The following is a 20045-nucleotide window of genomic DNA, read 5'->3' on the forward strand; positions in this document are numbered from 1 at the left end:
GCACCACTGAAAGGTATAAAAAAAAATTTCATCAGAAGTATATGCTGCAGCAATATAACAGTGCCCATAGGACTCTTGTCTGATTTTCATGGCCAAAGGCAAGGTGAGTAGTAGTAAGTAATTCTACAGTAGATGAGGATTTAAGTTTTCTCATCTTTTCTTTGCTCAATATTTAGATAAAATGCATTTTATAGCTGCCAAAAATTAGAGCACAAACCACAATTTGCAGTTCCATTACCCAAGATAAATTAATACAATATGACAAAGTGATTCAACAGACTTGTTCTGTTATTATTGCCTGTTTCAGAACTCCCAAATAAAATCAGTCAGATGCAATGTATGCTGTGCTTCCCGGAGCTCCATTAGTTGTTTGGTACCTTAAACATGAGTAGCTGCTGGAAAGGGAAAGGTTATATTAATGTATCTGAATACTATACCAAATAATTAAGTTGTCAAAAACAGAATTAACAAACTTATTTTAGGACCTTCCCTATACTAACAATTTGGTTATATTTGTAGTTAATGAGACGCACATCCTCAAGGGCTATTAAATTATTTTACAAATGACAGTCCGGGAAATAACATTATTTGCATTTTAAACTGAGGAATTGAGGAACAGAAATGCTATTAGACAAAACATAAATGGTGAATCGCACTGAAGCCATAAGAAAACCGAAATGGTGAAACAGATTAATTTAGCTGCATTTAACTGAGTCAAGCTAGGAGTATAGTCACACCACACTCTCTTCATTGAGATAGAGAGTAGCCCAGCAAATACATTTTTGCTGATTAACAAAAGGTGTCATCTTGTCCTTATGGTGTGAGGGTCTGAGAACTTACCAGGGATTGTCCTGGCATGGCTTAACCATGATATCAATTGTCTAGAAGTTAGGCAACTATTGTCATAAGTTTCTTAGTTTTAGTTTATGACAAGTGGGTTAAATAATCTAGAACTCCAGAGTAAGAATTGAAAGGTTTATCTGAGGTACTAGACTACAAACAGCAATGACGATTGCGAAGAATCCAACAAATGGTCACTCTACAGGTGCAGCTTCATGAGCAACGCGGCACTAGTTGTAAAGGAAAATGCAAACAGAAAATATGAATAATCTGAAAACTATTAAAGTAAGCAGCATATAAGAAGTCTGTGGGAAGAAAACATATAAAAGTAAATCCAAGCAGATGCAAGACTGAAGAAATCTGTGTAATTGACATCATGCTTCATCTGACAAAAACCTCAGGAGTCTGATGACTTTTTATAGTTCCCTTTTCCATTCTTATTGAGAAGTATTGAAGGGTCAGTCTTGGACTCAGAGGGATAGAAAGAGTGAGAACACCACTGAACAACAGAGAAATACTAGGAAGGTTTAGTATAAAATTGTTAATACTATTGATAAAGATAATCTGTGTTAGTTTGCATTATTAGCTTGTCAAAACATTAACTGGGCTAGCAATAAATTCTTATCTCCATATATATGATATCATTCATTTATAACTGAATTTTGAGCATAGTGAGACACAAAGCCTGGTCAGATCCTAAGGCACACATACTGCCATAAGGTACATAGGCCTTTCATTCCCAGAGTGAAGCACTGTAAGTTCTCCAGGGGCTCATACATTCCCATCCAGCAATAGTACACTATTCACAGATGCAGCAATGAATTTTTCCTCTATATTTAGAGGAAGTGACACTATTTTCAACATATAGTAATTATGGAAGATACAAACGCAAAACTAATTTTCTAATATGTCTTATAAATAAATAGTATCCATTTTCAGAAGGAGTAACTGAACTACTGGTCAGTTTCAAAGATAGTAATCTGTGAATTACAAATAATGCTTTTTCACAAAAAGGATTTCATCCTTCCTGATAATGGTTCTACTGCTTTCAGCCTTATAATACATGGTATTGTTGTATTCTGCCTGCACAGGAATGGCTGCATTTCAATAGGAGTTGAAATAACATTCTTCCTAATATATATGCCAAAAAAGAACCCTAGCATGTAAATAAAATGCTATTTTTATTATTAGCTCCTTTCCAGTCCATTCTTTATAATGTAAAATTAGTACTTTTCAGCAGACTGTCACATTGTGAAATAGCCTCTTTCTCTTTTATATTTGGTATCAAAAAATACCATGTCAGTTTAGTCCTGTTCAGCAGCATGATGCCCCAGCAGGAACATAGGTAAAAAGATAAACCAGCTTTTTCAAAACTATAGTTCCTGCAACAAGGACTTTAGCTTTCCTTTATTTAGAATTCATGATTTCTTAGTGGACAAGAATAAGAGTAGGAAATTATTGTTGATGAGCCTAAAATAAAAACAGGCAAATAAAATCTGTATTTGATAAAATCCTGGGCAAGAAAACAATAGGGAAAATTATTTTGGTACTGTAACCAGTACAAAACCAAACATTATCAAAGTTAAACAATTCTGCATAGGAAATGTGGTAAGACTAATTTGGGCTTGCATGGAGGTTTCTGACTATTTCAGAATCAAATAAGGATTTCCCAAATGTATAAATCAGGAAAAATTGCTTAGGATGATTGAGAAAGCAGTACAGATACAAATAGACAAAACAAGAACTGTAAACATGTAAAATCCAGAAATGGGTAAGAAGCTTGCAAAAAAAGCCCCAAAAAAACCCGAAACAAACCCACAACATATTAAAGCTTGAAAGGGCGTGGTAAAATGAAGTAAAATATCTTGAGCCTCATGGAGAAAAATATATTAACAGATAACATATCGGAGGCAGAAATGTCCCAGGGTTTTTCACTTCCTTTTTCATGAAAAGGTTAATAGTGATCAGATTATTTATAAGATTGCTGTAAACAACAAAGGGATGTGAACATAGGCCAGACTAAAATAAAAATAAATCAGAGAATATTTAGATATTCAGAAAAGGTATATATATTCAAGTCACAAGACTTGAGAAAATTTATTGTTGAGCACATCAGTCTTTGAATTGTTAGTGATTATCTTCTATACTTCATGGAGAATAGATGAAATCTGAAATGGATGGAGAAGGATAAATATCGATCTTAACTTTAGCAAAAGGAAAAATACACACCTGGGGAATTAGAGATCAGTAAACATAACTTTATCTTTGCAGAATGATACTAAAGTAAATGATTAAATAATCAATTTATAAGCTCCTAAAAGCAATGAAATAGCCCTAAGCATCTGCTATCCATTTCTCGAACAAAACCTTTTCAGTGACCAACCTGTTTGTCACTACTGGCTTTCTCTCCCTCAGTAAACAGAGCAGAAGCACAGGCCAAACTGTGATGAAACTGGGAAATGTTTTTGACACAGTCACTCTCAGGAGAAAAAGCTGTGTCTGGTATTTTTGTTCTGGCTGAACACAGCTGCCTTGCAAGTAAAAGAGCCAGTTTTAACATAAATGTCATTAGTTTGCATCACGCTGTTATATCATACTTGATGGGAACAAGGTAAAGCTGCACTACACATAATTCTAGTCGGTGTTTTCATGAACAATATTAATAGTGGAAAAGCTCCTTATAATATTTGTATATAATTGAGCTGAGGGGGTCTGCAAGCGCTTTGGAGTGTAGGTTTAGAATTCAAAATAATTTTCATAAATTGGTGAAATGGGCTCACATCAGTGCAACAAAATTCTGTAATAACACCTATGAAGTACTGCAGGAAACTCAAGTGCATACATCTAATAAGGTAAACAAGTGACTAGACAGCTACACTGCAAAAAAGGATCTGAGGTATATAAAGGCTGTAAAACTGGATACAAGTCAACAGTGTGCTGCCCTTGCAAGGAAAGGTTATATTATTAAAAGTTTAGCAGGTAAGAAATAGAAGACAACTGTCCTGCTGTCTAAGGCACTAGAGTGGCAGGCACTGGAATCCAGTTTTCAGCAGCACTTTCAGAAAGATATAATTAAATAAAATAACAGAGTACTTTTAGGTTGGAAAAAATCAAAAGGGAAGTCAAGATCCAATCTGTCATTGCTACTCCATGGTCTGTCACAATCTTCATGCCTCACCTGACTCGTCCTGAGTAGGTCTTTTCCTTGACAGTTGGTTTAAAAACAAAAATCTAGACTAAATTCTTTCATATTACCAGCAAACTAATAGCTAGGGAAATTAAAACTGAAACAGCCTACTTCTCCACCTAAATCCTGATTTCTTACAGCTTTTCTTAATAACTCTGTGACTGTAGTATGTAAATGAATCTGCCTTTGAAAAAGTGCAACTAGACATTACTGACTAGATTTAGTTCAGCGCATGATTTATTCACTGATACTTTTATGAGCATAAATTGATCTGCCACTTTTAGGACCAGATACTTGATAACAGCATAATCCTTAAAATATGCAAGATTCAGATAAAAATACAGTCTGTTAGGAGGAAGCAATTCTAAACGAGCTCAAAAACCGTATCAGTTGAAATCATACTTCTCAGCTGATTGGTACTCTCTCAGAGTACCATAAACAAGGGAGGCATTCTTACAGAAGAAACTTAGCTCATTTGTGGCACTTGAAAAGAGTGAAGTTTCTTACAAGGCTTCAGGTAGATGGTAATAACAGTTAGATTTTATCAGCTGGCTCAGTAAGTAGAGAATTTCAGCTGGAAGATCACACACCCTTGTTTACATTGGAAGATGAAGCTGGGGGATTGGTATCCATCACATCACCCTGTATGGCATGCACTACATGAAGCATTGAACCTTTATTTGAGTGCAGAGAATGTCAAAAGAATGTCAATTTCTTTTTCAGGTAAGAATCAAATAAATGTTGTAAAACTTTCGACCAAACCCCACCAGATACAGACAACCTGCAAAGCTGACTACTCAGTCAGATAAAAGTGTTTGTTTTCAGAGACTTTCAGGTAAGCTTGTCTATTTTGGTTTTCCATTGCTGGAGACAGCATTTCCACATTTCACAACATATTTTCATTGCAGACAAGTGTTATTTCTACTTTTTTTTTTTTTTTTTAAATATTATCTGCTAACATCTGACTCAGACAGAGTAGATACCCACTAAAACACATGAATAAGAACTAGAAGGTTTCTTTGGAGTTTTAGCAATGAATTCATCTTTTCTACTATTTTTTTCTACTTTGGGCTGCAATCTGACGTGACAGCACAAGGTCTTAATTACTTGCCAAGGATTCACAGATAGATGGATAGATAAATAGAGAGAAAAGCAGTAGGTAATTGCTTCTAATGGAGGGGGCAGGACTGGTGGCAGAGAAGGCAGAGATTATAAATGCTCCTAAATCAGACTGTTTCTTTTCTTATATCAAGGCAAGTTATATTTATAGTTAGCAATGGAGAAAGACCCACATTTTAAAGAATTTTAAACTCATCATCACAGTGAAGGAAGAGAAAGTCCTCAGAGAAATGCACACTTGTCAGCTCCCAAGCTGAGTAAAAGGCAGAGTAAAAGGCAGAATGTCAGGAGAAATCAGGCCAGATTCAGCAGACCAAGAGCTATGGGGATGCTGCAGGAGCAAAACCCAGGTTCACCCAGGTTCAGCAAGGCTGAGCATGGGTTCTTAGCAGGCATATACTGAGCACATGTATGCATTGTATACATTATGAAATGTATACAACTGGCTATTCAGATAATATACACAGCACTCACATGAACACGTGCAGCACAACAGCTTCGTCCTGCTCCTACCTCTGAGTGAGGAGAATGAAATATCTATAGTGAAAATGCACATATAGCTCTCTATCTCAGACAGAAAAAGAGAGAGAGATATTCATGCCTTCCATGGTCCCCTGCAGCCAACCCTGTTGTTCTGTTCAAGGCAGTCAGTGACTGGAAATTACATTCAGAGATGAGGAGGTAGTTAATTAGTCAGGAGAGAAGCCCATTTAGGATTGTAAGGAGGGAAATCTACAGAAAATTGAGACAAACCCTAAATTGTGGGAGAGGGTTCTTCAATGACTCTGTAAGAAAACCGATGAATATTTAGGGACTTGCTTTGGTTCTGAAAAACGTATCTCACTGAGAACAGTTATAGAATCATAGAAAAGAATGTTTTATGTTGAAAAGGACCTAAAAGGTCACCTAATTCCAACTCCACTGCCATGAGAGTTCCACTAGACCAGGTTGTTCTAAGCCCATTCCAACAAGGCCTTGAATATTTCCAGGGATGGAACATCCACAAACTCTCTGGGAAATCTGTTCCCATGTCTCACCACCCTCATAGTAAAGATTTTCTTCCTCAAACCTAAAAAAAATCTAATAAAACGTTGCCAAAACATACAGTGGGCCGAACTCAAACTAGCATTTTGGGAGTATCACTTACTCATCGCATATTTGATTGGGATTGGCAAAACAACTTTAGGTAAAATAAAATTTCTCAATCATTACTTGCAAAGAAACCAAAAGGCTGGTATCTGTACAACAGGGGAGATGTCCTACAGCTCATGGCAAAGAAAGCCTGCCAGATGTTTGTGAAATTATGCATGCCTCATGCCATGGCCCTTCACAGAATTTTTTATGTTATAGAAGAGAAGTCTGCACAAGAGGAAGACAAACAAAAGAAAGTAGTAATAGAGATGGACATTTGGAGCAACAGAAGAGGGAAAAGATGTCAAGTCCATTTTATCAGACACTTTCCCAATACCAATCTTCCCTGCACTAAGATACCCCTTTTTTTTCAAATTAGATTTCTCATGAAAACACCACTGAAAGGTTTATTTAAACAATTGTGCAGTCTCCATGCTTGGAGATTTTTGAAACTAATCTGGATCAAGCCCTGAATAACCTGGTATGATCTGAGAGACAGGCTTGCTTTTTGTACAAAGTTGCACTAGAGACCTCCTGAAGTTTCTTTCGGCCTGACTTGTTCTGTGATTCTGTGATCATAAGAAACTTTGTACATCAAGAAGTTCATTTGCATATCTGAAAGTAGGCAAGGCAGTGGGCAGGTTCGGATGAGTTTGTAAACATGTCATATCTGCAGATGTCTCTTTCTGCAGCTATGAGTCTCAACTGCAGATAAATGCATGGCATAGAAGTTTGGGGTGGTTTTACCTCAAAAACTTTTGAGTTCAAACCAAACATTCCATTAAGCCTGAACACAAATCATCTTAGAATGTCATTTTGTGACATCTGTCAGTATAAATATCATCAAACTATGACACAAGAAGAGGGTGAGTTTCAGGGAGGAGGCACCCACTCAGAGGAGCTGTCAGCCTCTTTAAACTGCAGGGATGAGACAACAGATCTTGGACTTGTACCAATAGTTCCCTTCTTGACAATTGTTTCTAAGCAGACTCTTGATGTGCTTGGTTTTTCTAGGTTGCCATAACAGAGTTGCTGCAAGATGATGTTTGCATAATTTTTTTTAAATTAATTTTGACTTTCTGAGATGGACTTTTCTGTCAGCAAAACCCGCTTTCTCCTCTTCTAGCTGCATGATGGGTATAATTGATGATTGAAGAGAATTATGCCTCTGCCAAGGAGCTTTATGTTGGCAGAAAGATGTGAAGGAGGAACAGTCACACCCCATGGCCCCCTATTTCATGTAATGGATAAGAAATGAAAGTTCACAATAATGGTTCGGAAACAGTGCATAAAGTCAGCTGATAAATACCAACTGGAGATGTGCTTGGAAGCACAGAACCAATCCAGCAACAGAAAACAAAAATTAAAAGTACACATCTCATTGCATCTGAATAAAGCTCAAATGTAGTTTAAACTCTCTTCCCACACCCTGTTTAATTTGGTTAACTTCCTGTGAGTGGTTCATATTTTCATTCCAAGTTCCTTCATGCCTATCTTAAGATTTTCTGTAAATACAGAAGAGAATGCAAATGATACACAAACTAATGCAAGAATTTGGAGAAATCAGAACAATTACTGGAAAAAAAATGTTCCTTTCATAAACTGAGTGTTAAAAGTGTTGACATGAACTACAAGAAAGCTTAACTGTGAACAAGATTTTGATTTCCATTCAGGCAAGTAACTGGTGCCCTTTAGAAGCAGTCATTCATAAGACTGGGGGAAATTCTCACTATGCTGAACATGCAGCAACTGGTGGGATGTTCAAATGTCATGCTTGCTCTGTGAGGGCAGGAAACTATTGAAGAGTAAACATGTTCAAAGTGAAATAGTGTTCAGAAGGGCTTTATGGCCGTGGGAGATTCGTCCTGAGAACAAGGTTGTTCTTTATATTTAAGTTATGCCCATGGCAATTAAGAACTATGAAGCATTTTTTACTGTATGGCAGACATGCATGAACCAAGAAAAGCTAAATATACTACCTTACTTGAAAAGTCATATGAAAATTTGTATAAACTTTTCCCTGTAATCTTAGTTCCCACCTTGGCAAGATGGTTATAGTGGTAAAAATTTTCTTGTTATGGTATGGAATGTTATTATGGTATAAACACTCATGTTTTTATACCAATGATTCTTATTTCCCTTCCTCTGAGCATATTATATATTCCCACACATCATATATTACTAAAATTTTCAGAAAACAAATACAGAATAGAGATCTAAAAATATTATAACACACACACATTGAACACTAAATACAGGTGGACATTGGTCATGAGTCTATTTTCTGCACTGTTTTCTGGACTTTGTATGCTAATGTCCAATCACCATATGCTGCATGTTTCTCAAATACTGTGAAATCAATATGGAAATTCTCATTTTTCTGGAAGCTAATCATTAGCTAATGTAAAATTTGTATTTAATATAAGTAGAATAAATAATGGCACATATTTTGGTTTTGCTCAAATGTGCTAATTGTTAATACCTTTCACTAGTATTTTCCATTTCTAGCATGCATTGGTTTAGATTACATTGGTTAATTTCATCTTATAGAGTGAGGAGATTAAACATTGCACGGGCAAATGAACCCACTTTGAGCCTCATTTCTTACAGTTCCATGAAGGATAGATTAACCATCACCATGTGGTGATGTAACCATAAAAAATACCCATTTTTTTTCTGAATATTTTAAGCAATTCTACCTTCATGCTTTTAGTTACACAGCTGGAACAGTTCTGGAATCTAAAAACATCTCCCAATTCACTAAGGAGCTATGTGAAATTTAGTGCTAGAAAAATAGTGTCCAGAGATTATGCTTCATACTTCTGTCCTACAATAAAGGGTCATCTTGAAAGTGAGGATCAAATACCTTGTGATCATTCTATCCTTATCCTTTTTGGTAAAGCTGCCTACACATCATGTTTAATGATGATGACTTTGAAATACAAACATTCATCCAATAGAAATGAATGAAAGACTAAACAGATTTGTAAGATCCACTAGGGGAAAAAATCCCCATTAAACAGAAACCATTTCCTGATTCAGTGCCAAACTGCAAGGAATTAGCTTAATTTGTATTGGTTGTTAGCTCTATGGCAGGATTTTCTCTGGCCCAGGAAAGACTTACTGGAACTACATCCAGCACCCAAACAGTGAGAAAAATACTTCTATCTCCTCATAAATTTGTCTAAAAAATTCATAGCACTGAGTACCTGCATCCAAATATATCCCTTCTGATTTTCACAAGAATCTTGTACAGGAAGGCCTTCATAAACATCTCAGATTTGCTAACAATTTATGGAACTGTACAAACAATATTTACATGATGCACAGGGGGGAAGGACTCCTGTTAGTGTCATGGGGATTTTTGTTGGCTAAGCACACTCATCAGTTCTATGTCTCTGCTGTCAAAAGTAGGATCCAAAGCAGGAGGAACTTTCTGCAAGCTCCAGTGTTGATCATATCCAAACACCTTTCAGAGGATTTGTACCTGTTCTTAGGCACCAAAAAAACACCTGCATCCCCAAGGATAGCAATTTTTCTTGTGCAGTGGGCTTCATGTAATTCCATGTACTCCACAGCACATTCACAGCCCCTGCAATGAATCCTAGAGGCAAAACAGTCCCAGCATGAAAGCAGGCAAGAAAACTCTGGCACTCCTCCGAATGCTGATGTCTATGACACACATGGTGCAGTCATTGATTCCAAATGCTTATATTTTAATGGAAATCACTCAAAACCTGCAATATTGATATCTGGTATTTAATAAATTGTGAGTTTAGGGGGGTTTTTTAATTGCTATGGTAAAAAGACTGCTAATCTGTACTTAGTATACTGCATCTGATAAATTTTACGGGTTTGACTCTAAAAGGGTTTATTTCTTTGTGAAAGAAAGTATCAATTTAAGTGAAAGCATCTATACCTACAACTTTAGAGACATAGAGTGCTATTTAATTGGCTTGTCTATATTGCTTGCTGATTTTTGCTACTTTAATAAAACCCTTTGGTATTGCTGTGGTTTTTCATTTCCTTACAATTAAACAGAAAACAAATCCTTAATAAAAATGCAGAACTTTATTAGACTTAGATTTATATGCAATAAAAAAAATTCCAGAGCAGTGCAGTCCAATTTGTGATTGCTAACAAGATAGTTAAGTCCTTTTTTTAAATAATCAAACAATTCCTAATCTAAAAATAAGAGAGAAAAGATTAATTAAAACTAAAGCACCAAGCCACAGCTTGTAAATAACATTGTAAAACATTCTAAATTGAATGACACTAATCTCTATTTTCTTCCCTACACCTACCTTCTCCGTTATGCATGGTGCAGAGCTGTAGCACAGCTGAACATGTAGGGAGTATTTGTTCTGTTCCTCCTACAATTGCTCCAGCTGTGCACCCCCTAAAATCTGGGAATGTAGTTAGTAAATTCCACATTTGGGTACTTGCTTGTTCCCTACCTGATGGATTGCTAATGTCATGTTCCTTGCTTCTCTTAGCTCATCCTTTGAAACTGTGAGGAACCCACAGCTGAGGAAAACCCAATGCATCTGCGTTTCATGATGTCACACAGAGAAAAAGACCATAGCAAAATCTTGGTGTGAAGCAGAAATTAACTGCATTTTGTTGCACATTTCAGCTGCAGCAAACTATGATTGTGCACAGGCAGAGGAGAGGACGCAATCGGGCAGTCTATGTTGCTCATGGTCCCATGTGAGCTTTGTGTGCTCAAGTGGGTTCAGATAACAGTGCCAGTTTCTCACCTGTGTTGGTCTGGTTTGCACTGTGTGTACATTTATATCTTTGAAGTACAAGCCCCGCCTTGCTACAGCCTGGACCTGAGATTGAGACCATCAGTGGCTATGTCTGGCAGAGTGGGAGCAGAAACCTTTTCTGTGTTAAAGCCCTCAGGATCTAGCTTCACTTATTATTACTAGAGGCTCAGCTTCAACATACATGTTCTTCCAGAGGCCAGTTTTCTATGTATACACCAATGTGACATTGTGGTGAGCAGAAACCTAGTACAGCTAGGAATACTTTAGCATGAACTTGGTTAACTATAAGAGAGGTTCCCAACCCATGGGAAAGTTATTATGTACCAGCTTGTCTGTGTGTGATGAGACATGTTCTTCACTGACAGTAAGGCTGGTCACCTGTCCATGCAGTGATTGGCTCATATGGAATATGCATGCTTCTGCAATTCAACCCAGCCAGCAGCTAAGTACCATGCAGCTGCTCACTTACCTCCTCAGTGAACTCAGAGGAGAGCTAAAAATAGGGTAGGTTAAGAACAGTTTAATAGTTGAAATAAATTTAGATTATGGTAATGATGATAATAATTACAATAGTAATAAAAAAAAATTTAAAAAAAAAAAAAAAAAAAAAAAAAACCACCAGAGACAGAGAGAGAGAGAGGAACCCAAGAGAAATCGGTGGCCCAAAAGACAATCCCTCACCACCCACTTGCCAATGCTCATCCCAGTGATCACCCCTCTCAACCAACTCCCCTCAGTTTACATATCTGGGCTTGATATTCTATGGTATGGAATAAACCCTTTGGCTAGTTAGGGTCAGTTGTCCTCCCTCCCAGCTCCTCACTGGCAGAGCATGGGACACTGAAAAGTCCTTGATGTACAAACCAAAGTTTATTTCATACTATATAAAAAACACATCACTGTACTGGCTACAAAGAAGAAAATTAACTCTATCCCAGGACACATGTGAACAGATGTCCTTCAAATTCTGCTGGTAACATCAGGTCTCCTTCCCTTCCTCAAAGAAGAAAAAGCAGCAGAATCTAGATTCATTAAAATTGTAAAGCAAACACAAGTTAGTGAAAGGTTTACTGCAATGAAAACATGATTCCTCTGTTAAAAAAAATTAAAAACCCAAAACAAAAACAACAAAAACAATCAAAAGCAGAGGAGAACTCAGCACAGAAGCAGATCTCAGGCTGGATTTCAAAAAAAAGTGGGATTGCATGTTACCATATTGTTGATAAAAGTACAGCATCGCATGGCACTGCAACTCCCTCATCCTGTAGTCTGGACCACAAACCCCATTACAGCTACTCCAGTTTAAATCTCTGAAAAGTGAGTCAGCTCATGCTGCTGGGCAGATTATTACTCCTGCTCACACCAGCTCATTGCAAGCTGGCTCAGGCATCACTTCAGTCTGCCACGTGGATGCCCCACAGTGCCACAGATCAGCACGCTCTGCACCATTAAACTCCTCAGATCAGACACTCAGGCATTCACATAGCATTTTTTGTTGTGAATGAAGCATGTTGAAATTCTAAGCAAGCACCATTCTACAAGCACCAATATTTCAACCAAACCCATTTGTGCACTTACTGGTTGATCCACAGCCCACTAGAGACAATGGGAAGACTGCCATTAACTTCACATCAGGCTCATAAAAAATGAGGCAGATAACTTCCATTAATGTTAATGAGAGTCATGTATATAAATCACCTAACTGCTGACAGAAAAAGAAACCTTCTTCTGTTCTGCTTTTTACACAGCTCCCACAGTCTGTGGTGTTCATCCTTCTCCAATAGCATTGTAAAGACAAAAGGTTTTTCAACAGCCACATCTTTCTGATGATTTTGCTTTCTGTCAACACAAGTCAGGCTTCATGTAGACAGAATACATCTATCATAAAGTCATGAAACAATTACATTTTAACATTGTAATAGACATATTTTTACTATTACTACTATTTTTTCTAGCTACTTCTATTTGTATATATATGTATGTAAAAATGTTTTAACAAACAGAATTTTTGCTTTTAAAATAGAAAGTAATTATGTAAAATAGCCTTTATCTCATTAATATTTAAATTTGAGAGGAGTTTTAATGGCAATCCAGAAGCTGCATTTTTCATGTACATTTCAACAATAGATGGTCGAGACACAGTGCAGAAAAAATAACTTATTATTAATGACTTGACACCAGCAGGAGATATTAGGATTCTAGAAAGCACTGCAAATGGATTTTTAGTTCTCAAGACTAGACTGCAGCTGCTTTGCTGCACTAGGTTTAGTCTTTCTTTGGCCGCTTATCCTTAACTCCTTAATGTGGCACATTAATTATAGCCTCTCAATGGTTCCATTCCTTCAGGTCCCCATGTCTAGAAATGCTGCCACTCAAATAGCAAAGTGCAAGCTTTCCATCATTCTAATAGTTAAATAATGGCAAGGCTATGCAATTGAAACAGCATGAAAGGTCACCTTGACAATATTCTGACTGGTAAAGGTAGCTTAAGGCATCACATTTCTTTATTGTGAATGGGTTGACTGAGTTTATTACTGTTCATGATATTTAAATCATTTACAAGTTTGAAATAAAGTAAGAAATACCATTTTGGAAGTGCTGAAAATTATCAGATACATCAAATTCAAAGACTATTTATAAAGCATATTTTTTACTATACTGATCAACAAAAAAGTGAGGAGATGCAGGAGTTTGAACCAATGTCACAAATTCTGGAACAGCTGGCACACATAGTCAGTATGAAATGTAAACCTCAGCAGAAGTCCATAAGGAGCTTCAGTCATCAGCAAAGTTCCCAGAAAGTTTTATTTTCAGGATTTAAGATGCACAGGCATGGAACAGAGACCTCACACTGGAGTTTTGAGAAGAAAAGTTTTGTGCCAAATGATATTTATAAACTGCCTTTGGTATGTATTTTATGACAGGAATAAGACCAAGACTTAATTTCACATATTTCTCTGTTGTAGATGGGACCAGAACCATAATTCCCACAATTATATAACAATATGGTATCTGGTGAAACAGTAAAAGAAAGCTAAATTTTCTGTCATCTTCATTTTATTCTTACCCAAGCCCTTGAAGTTTCACATGCCCTTTAATGTAGGTCTTCAAATTAACTGCAGCTTAATTTTTGAACTATTTATATAGAATGTTAAGACTAGATTTACCTGGAGAATAACTTCACTAAAGACAGTGGAGTTAACCCAGGAATGAACAGCCTTGAACTTGCTTTTGTGTTTCCTTTCAGAACTGCTAATTGCAGAAATTGATTGGTTTAAGGTCCTTATGTTACATGCTTTAACAAAAGGTGAGGTAAGATCCAAGCTATATGGACTTGAGCAATAAACACATCATTAACTGAAGCACAGTGGGCACTTCAGCTGCCAGTCTCCTGGTATGAATTTCCTTCCAAGGCCATAAAAATTTGGAAAATACTTGCTACTTTCCTTATCCATTAGGAGCATCAGGTAAAGCCTAGGATTTGAAATTGATGGCATACATCAATACTTAAGGATCCATCTTTCAAGTTGCTATTAATCTTTTATATCGATATTACTACTGCCCAAATTTCTTATAATCAAATTTGAATCAAAGCAGAGGGCTGGACATTCTGAATGATGGAACACAGTCTTACACAGAGGAGCTATAACTTCCTTCACTAATCAAGGTCTATTTGCCTGAGATTAATTAAATCAGTACATCTTCAAGGCTCTTTTACTATTTCATCATCTAGTTTCTCATGCACGTACTGAGAGAATGGAAATACCACAACGTGCTGATGAAAGACTTACCACCCAATGTCCGTTTTCCTGCAGTGATTAAAAAAATCACTAATGGATGACACTATTTTTAGAGCAGCTGACAGACAGACTAATATATATATATAGCACAAATGAATAAATCATAAAAGGATAAGCATATAAGAAACTGAAAAATATATCTTTTAAGTGTGATGTTCAGATTGGTGCAAAATAAAAAATTTTACATTTTCATCTAATAATAAACATTTTTCCTGTAGCTGTCAGGAAAAAATCCAAATAGAGAACAATCAAGGTTGTCAGTATTAAGAAAAAAGCATGTGTAGTACTGCACCTTTTTCTTCCTGCTGAGGCTTGTCAGAGTAACTATTCTGCTCGGAAAGGTGCAGTGCAAGTAGTGCATCTTGCCAGCAGTATACTGTGTGACTCTGGCTTAAAAGAACAGTATAAGTCCATTTCCAGCAGCAAAGGAGGAGGGTTGGATCTAAACTTCTGGAGGCCCTCTATCACAACATGAGACCAAATCTTGGCTTTAGGAAGGCATTATTGCCCAGTAAATACACACACAACTCTACTGCAGTTACTACTTAAACAGCTACATTCTGTCTTCTTTTAAAAAGGCAGTGACCTGGATGGACATCCCATGGATATATCAGACATTTTCAAGGCCTAAAGAGCCACACTGTAATAGATGCCCTACAGTTCCTCTATGTCCTTCTCTATTGATTTAGGGATGACGGTAGATTCGGCTCCGTGTAATAAGAGACATCCTGTCAGAATTGCTCCTTTAGGAGCTGGGCAAACATGTTTCTTTTGAAACACTTCCTATGCTTTCTCTAGGTGATAGGCCATATTTTACCAGCCACTGCAGTAAAGTCATAGACACCAGTCTATCCATCTCCCACCTGTCCAGTGGGTAGCTCCTGCTAGTTCCCACCTTTACTGCAGGGACACTTTATAGTACCCCAAATGCTCCCTATTGAAACCAGTTTCATGGTCAGTCTTGAGTAAAAAATAACAGAAAATAAATTACCATAAAGCAAGAAAGAGTCCTAAGTGCAACCAAAAAAGCATCGCAAACGTCCATGTATAATACTTTGAATTAATGTAACATCAGCTTATTATTTTTCCTGTATTTAACTGTTATAGAGGATAAATAATTAACTAATAGTAGTCAGTAGTCATTAAAACATCTCCATACTGGATACAATCCCCATCTCCTAGTCAGCTGAGTGGATGAAAGAAATAATAACAATTTTTTTGTGAAACAGAAACATGGTATTCACCAAAGATACTTTGTTGACACAGAAATCACAAACCCGGAGCCAAAGGCCTGATCCTGCCAACAGACTTGTATGGGTGGAACTTCTGGTCATTCCTATCAGTGAAAAGATCTTAATTATAGTTTAAGTAAACACTTGGAAAGTGTAGGAAATACAGAGTTGACCTCAAATTAGCAGTAAAATTACCACTATTATCCTTAAACCCAGGTTTTAACCCACCATCTAGAAGTGGATTTGAATGCAGAGGTATCAGCTCCATAAATGTCTATTTCCTTATGAAGTGGAAAGAAAGAGCTTGAACTTTCTCTGTTAAGTTTGCCTGTGCACAGAGGTCTTTTATAATATAAATTTAAATACACGATCTGTTTTATAATGTTTTCCATCATCTCTCTTCTCCATATGTTCTCCCACTAGGAATCTAATGAGTTCTACATATGAGGAATGACAAGGGAATATGCCTGAGAAATAATTCCAGCAATTACGGCATATGGAGGCATTGTTTTTGAGTCACTTTTGCCATGAACATTAGGCAAAGCATCTGGGACCAAATTATGTCTACCTGCCCATGGACATTAGCAAAATCATCATCTTCCATTTGTAAATTCTTCTGAGGTAATCTGACATACAGAGAGAAGCATTTCATCAGCTTTATGATCAGAGAGCATATTGAAACACAGTCCATTTATAGTTAAAAAAAAAATGCTTCTCTTTAGAAAGAATAGTTTAAACTGGTAACTAAGATGAAATTACAGAAACACATAATTTCTCTCCCTTCCCTCCTGTGTTCAGTTCCAGGCCACTATTTATTAAAAAAACCTTTCTCATCATTACTGGAGTTTTGAAAGAACTGACTGGATTGCAGGACATGAGAAAATGACCAAAGCAAAATAAAAAAAAGAAAAAGATGCACAAACTCTAAATCTAAGTAAGGATTATATTCTCTGTGCCCAAATATGACAAGGCAACAGTAATTAATCATAAGGAGGAAACAGACAAAAAACTCTACTTTATATAGAGATATAGCGACTAAAGTAGTGTGCATTTTGTAGGTTCTGATATAAATACTAAGATATAAAGCTGGAGATTTAAGTACAGTTTCTGTCCTGTTTGAATGACAGTAAGGAGAAAAGAGAGATTCCACCAATATGCTCATATGGAGTAAACTTGCAACTCTACATATTCCTCATACTCAAGAAAAATATCTCGGCAATGTGAGTAACATAAGAATTTTTATGTGTTGTTTTCCCAGCTGTGCAGTTGAAGCAGTGAAAACCATAAATTCCAAACTACAGTGTCCTTAGGTTACCTCAGTGTTTTAGCAGAAAAAAAGAATGTCCCTGCTGTTATAGAGGATCTAAAGCAAATTTTACACTTTACAGTTATGAACATAAATATAATTTGAAGAGCTAATATAGAAGTTTTGTTGTTAGGGTTACATATAAACAATAATATTTCTATTACACAAACTATTTATTTAATTTAGTTGGGAAATAAACTGGTTTCCAGAACAGAAAGCCAGATTTATTTTAAGTCTTTCAGTCGTGGCAAATATTGACGTGATTAGTGATATTTAATCAAGAGAATCTATTATCAAGGAATAACTGGACTTCACTTCCAATTGCTACACAGGTTGACCCATATACTTGCAAGGAAAGAGTTAAAATAGAGAGTAGTTTCTTTAAACATTAGCCTTAATAGGAATATGTGAACTTTAATGAATCTGCTCAATCAGAATTTTCTAAACAAAATGCTAAACATTCATTTGCATCTGAAGGCCTTATACAAACCACACTGAAATCATCAAGGTGCCTTGCCATTTCTGTCATCTGGCTTTGGAGAAAATCCCAGAGACATGAGACATACCTTTCCCACAAGCCAGAGAATAGGTCTGAGGTCCTACTGTCACGCCCTGAGGCACAGGTTCAGGACACTGACTGTACCCCTGTGCTCACATGCTGGATCCACTTCCCCAGACCCTGCATCTCTGGTGATGAAACCATACTACAACTGTTGGACACCTGGAGTCTTATTCACAGCAGTCTGATAAAGAACTGTCACTCTTTCACACAAGAGTTTCTGGTGTCAATATCATAAAAGGATAAGCATATAAGAAACTGAAAAATATATCTTTTAAGTGAGATGTTCAGATTGGTGCAAAATAAAAAATTTTACATTTTCATCTAATAATAAACATTTTTCCTGTAGCTGAGTGGCCCTCCTGCCAGACAGTCTTAAATTAGTTTTGGGTAAAGAGACATTGACAACAATTGTAATCTGACCTGTTAAAACAAACTTTTTCATCTACTACCTCTTCTGTAGTACAGATGAATACAAAACGTGCCAAAAAAAACCAGCCATATTTTTGCTAAAATATTTGCAATGACTGTCTGTCATTGTAGTGTCCAGAAGTTACATAAGAAACATGTACAGAATGTACACGAAAAACAAGATCAAAAATGTAATTACAGAATTACAGAAACAAGACCAAAGATGTAATCTGGAAATATTTGCTCATTCTGTGAAAGAATAAACAGAAAAGCTTATCAGGATACAAATTGTGTTATAAAGACAAAGTGATTAGGAAATTCTTATTTTTCAATTTAAGGCCATTGAATACATGAGAAATGGCATCAGATTGTTCAGGTGTGACAGGTTTGATGCAGAGCTATCTAACTTTTGGCAAAAAGAAGCTAGAAATTAAGGCAACAGTTCTCCTGCAAATCAAAACTGTGCTCATTTTCCTTGCCAATAGATTGGTTAACAACAGATGTGTAAAATTTGAGGCATAAAGGAGGAGGCAGTAAATCAACAAAAAAGGATGCCAATCACATATTTCTGTTTTGTTGTCACAGCCTTTCATGCATTACCTAGAAATTATAAAAGCCAGCTGTACAATTATAATGAGCAAAAAATTCCCTGCATATATTTTTATGAAAACAAACAAATTAAAACACTTTACATCAGATTCTTTACCTTCCAAATAAATTTATCTGATGCACTCTTAAAACATATAGATTCTACACAAAGCAGAGCTGCACTGGTTTGGTAAAGTACTGAAATACTATACCAGTAACATTTCTAGGCAGAGTTGAAGGAGTCAAGATTTAAAAGATACAGGATAAACACAAAAATTGAAAAAAATAGCACAATAGGTGTATTTATAGGTAGTAACAGTGCAGCAGTGCTGTTTTAAGGTAAACATTCATTATGAATAATAAACCACGTACAACCAAGATCTAGAACTTGAATGTTTTTAAGCTTTATTTTAGATTGATTTCATCTGATATGATTTTTTTTCATTAAGATTTATATCAGGAATTCCTTTTGTGCTTTGTTGAACTGATCCAACACATTTAATAGTGAGAAGTATGAACAAAGCCGTGATTTTTCCTTCCCTCTCAATGCACTGCCACTTGAAACTGCAGTACTTCCTATTCTGCAGTTCAAAGTTCTCGATGATTACTTAATTCAAAGCGTAACCCTCTGATCATAATGCCTGTACATTTTTTTTGCAATCAGATGAAACAATCTAGAAAGTAGTATATAAGGAATAAATGATTAATTGAAGCAATTCATATGCCTACATGAATGCTTATAGCTGACCCAGTCACCTGTACTCCATTTTCAAAGGAGCATTAAACCTGCACTGTGGAAACCTGAACTCTAGTTCCCAGTTTGCTTCAAGGTGCTCAAGCAGATCTGACTAACTGGTTCTCTTTTTTCTTTTCAACAGTTCCACAAATTAAACACATTTCTTTTTCAGGATTGTCTACCATGTCTTGTTGCTACTTAAAACATCTAAATGATAACTTTTCAGGATTCACATTATGTGAAGAAAAAAAAAAATATTCAATTTGACATGAAAACAACAGTACAGCCACCAGAATTTCCCACAGTATTAGTTCCTATCAAACAGGACATTTCAAAGTGGTGGGAAATATTCACTGCTCTACTG

The 20045-nt window shown here is 36.3% G+C and overlaps 1 protein-coding gene across 1 annotated transcript in view; it reads right to left on the reverse strand.

The window, feature by feature from the left end:
- Positions 1 to 362: 362 nt before the first annotated feature.
- The window catches only part of TAFA2 (TAFA chemokine like family member 2), a 208422-nt gene continuing 188739 nt past the window's right edge, over positions 363 to 20045 (reverse strand). Inside the window, exons 4-5 of the mRNA XM_066319085.1 lie at positions 2750 to 2859; positions 363 to 399 (exon numbers count right to left, since the gene is read on the reverse strand). Coding sequence (XP_066175182.1) covers positions 363 to 399; positions 2750 to 2859 — 147 coding nt within the window. The remainder of the gene's footprint in view (positions 400 to 2749; positions 2860 to 20045) is intronic.

The sequence above is a fragment of the Sylvia atricapilla genome, chromosome 5, assembly GCF_009819655.1.
Source record: "Sylvia atricapilla isolate bSylAtr1 chromosome 5, bSylAtr1.pri, whole genome shotgun sequence".
Classification (NCBI taxonomy): Eukaryota; Metazoa; Chordata; class Aves; order Passeriformes; family Sylviidae; genus Sylvia; species Sylvia atricapilla.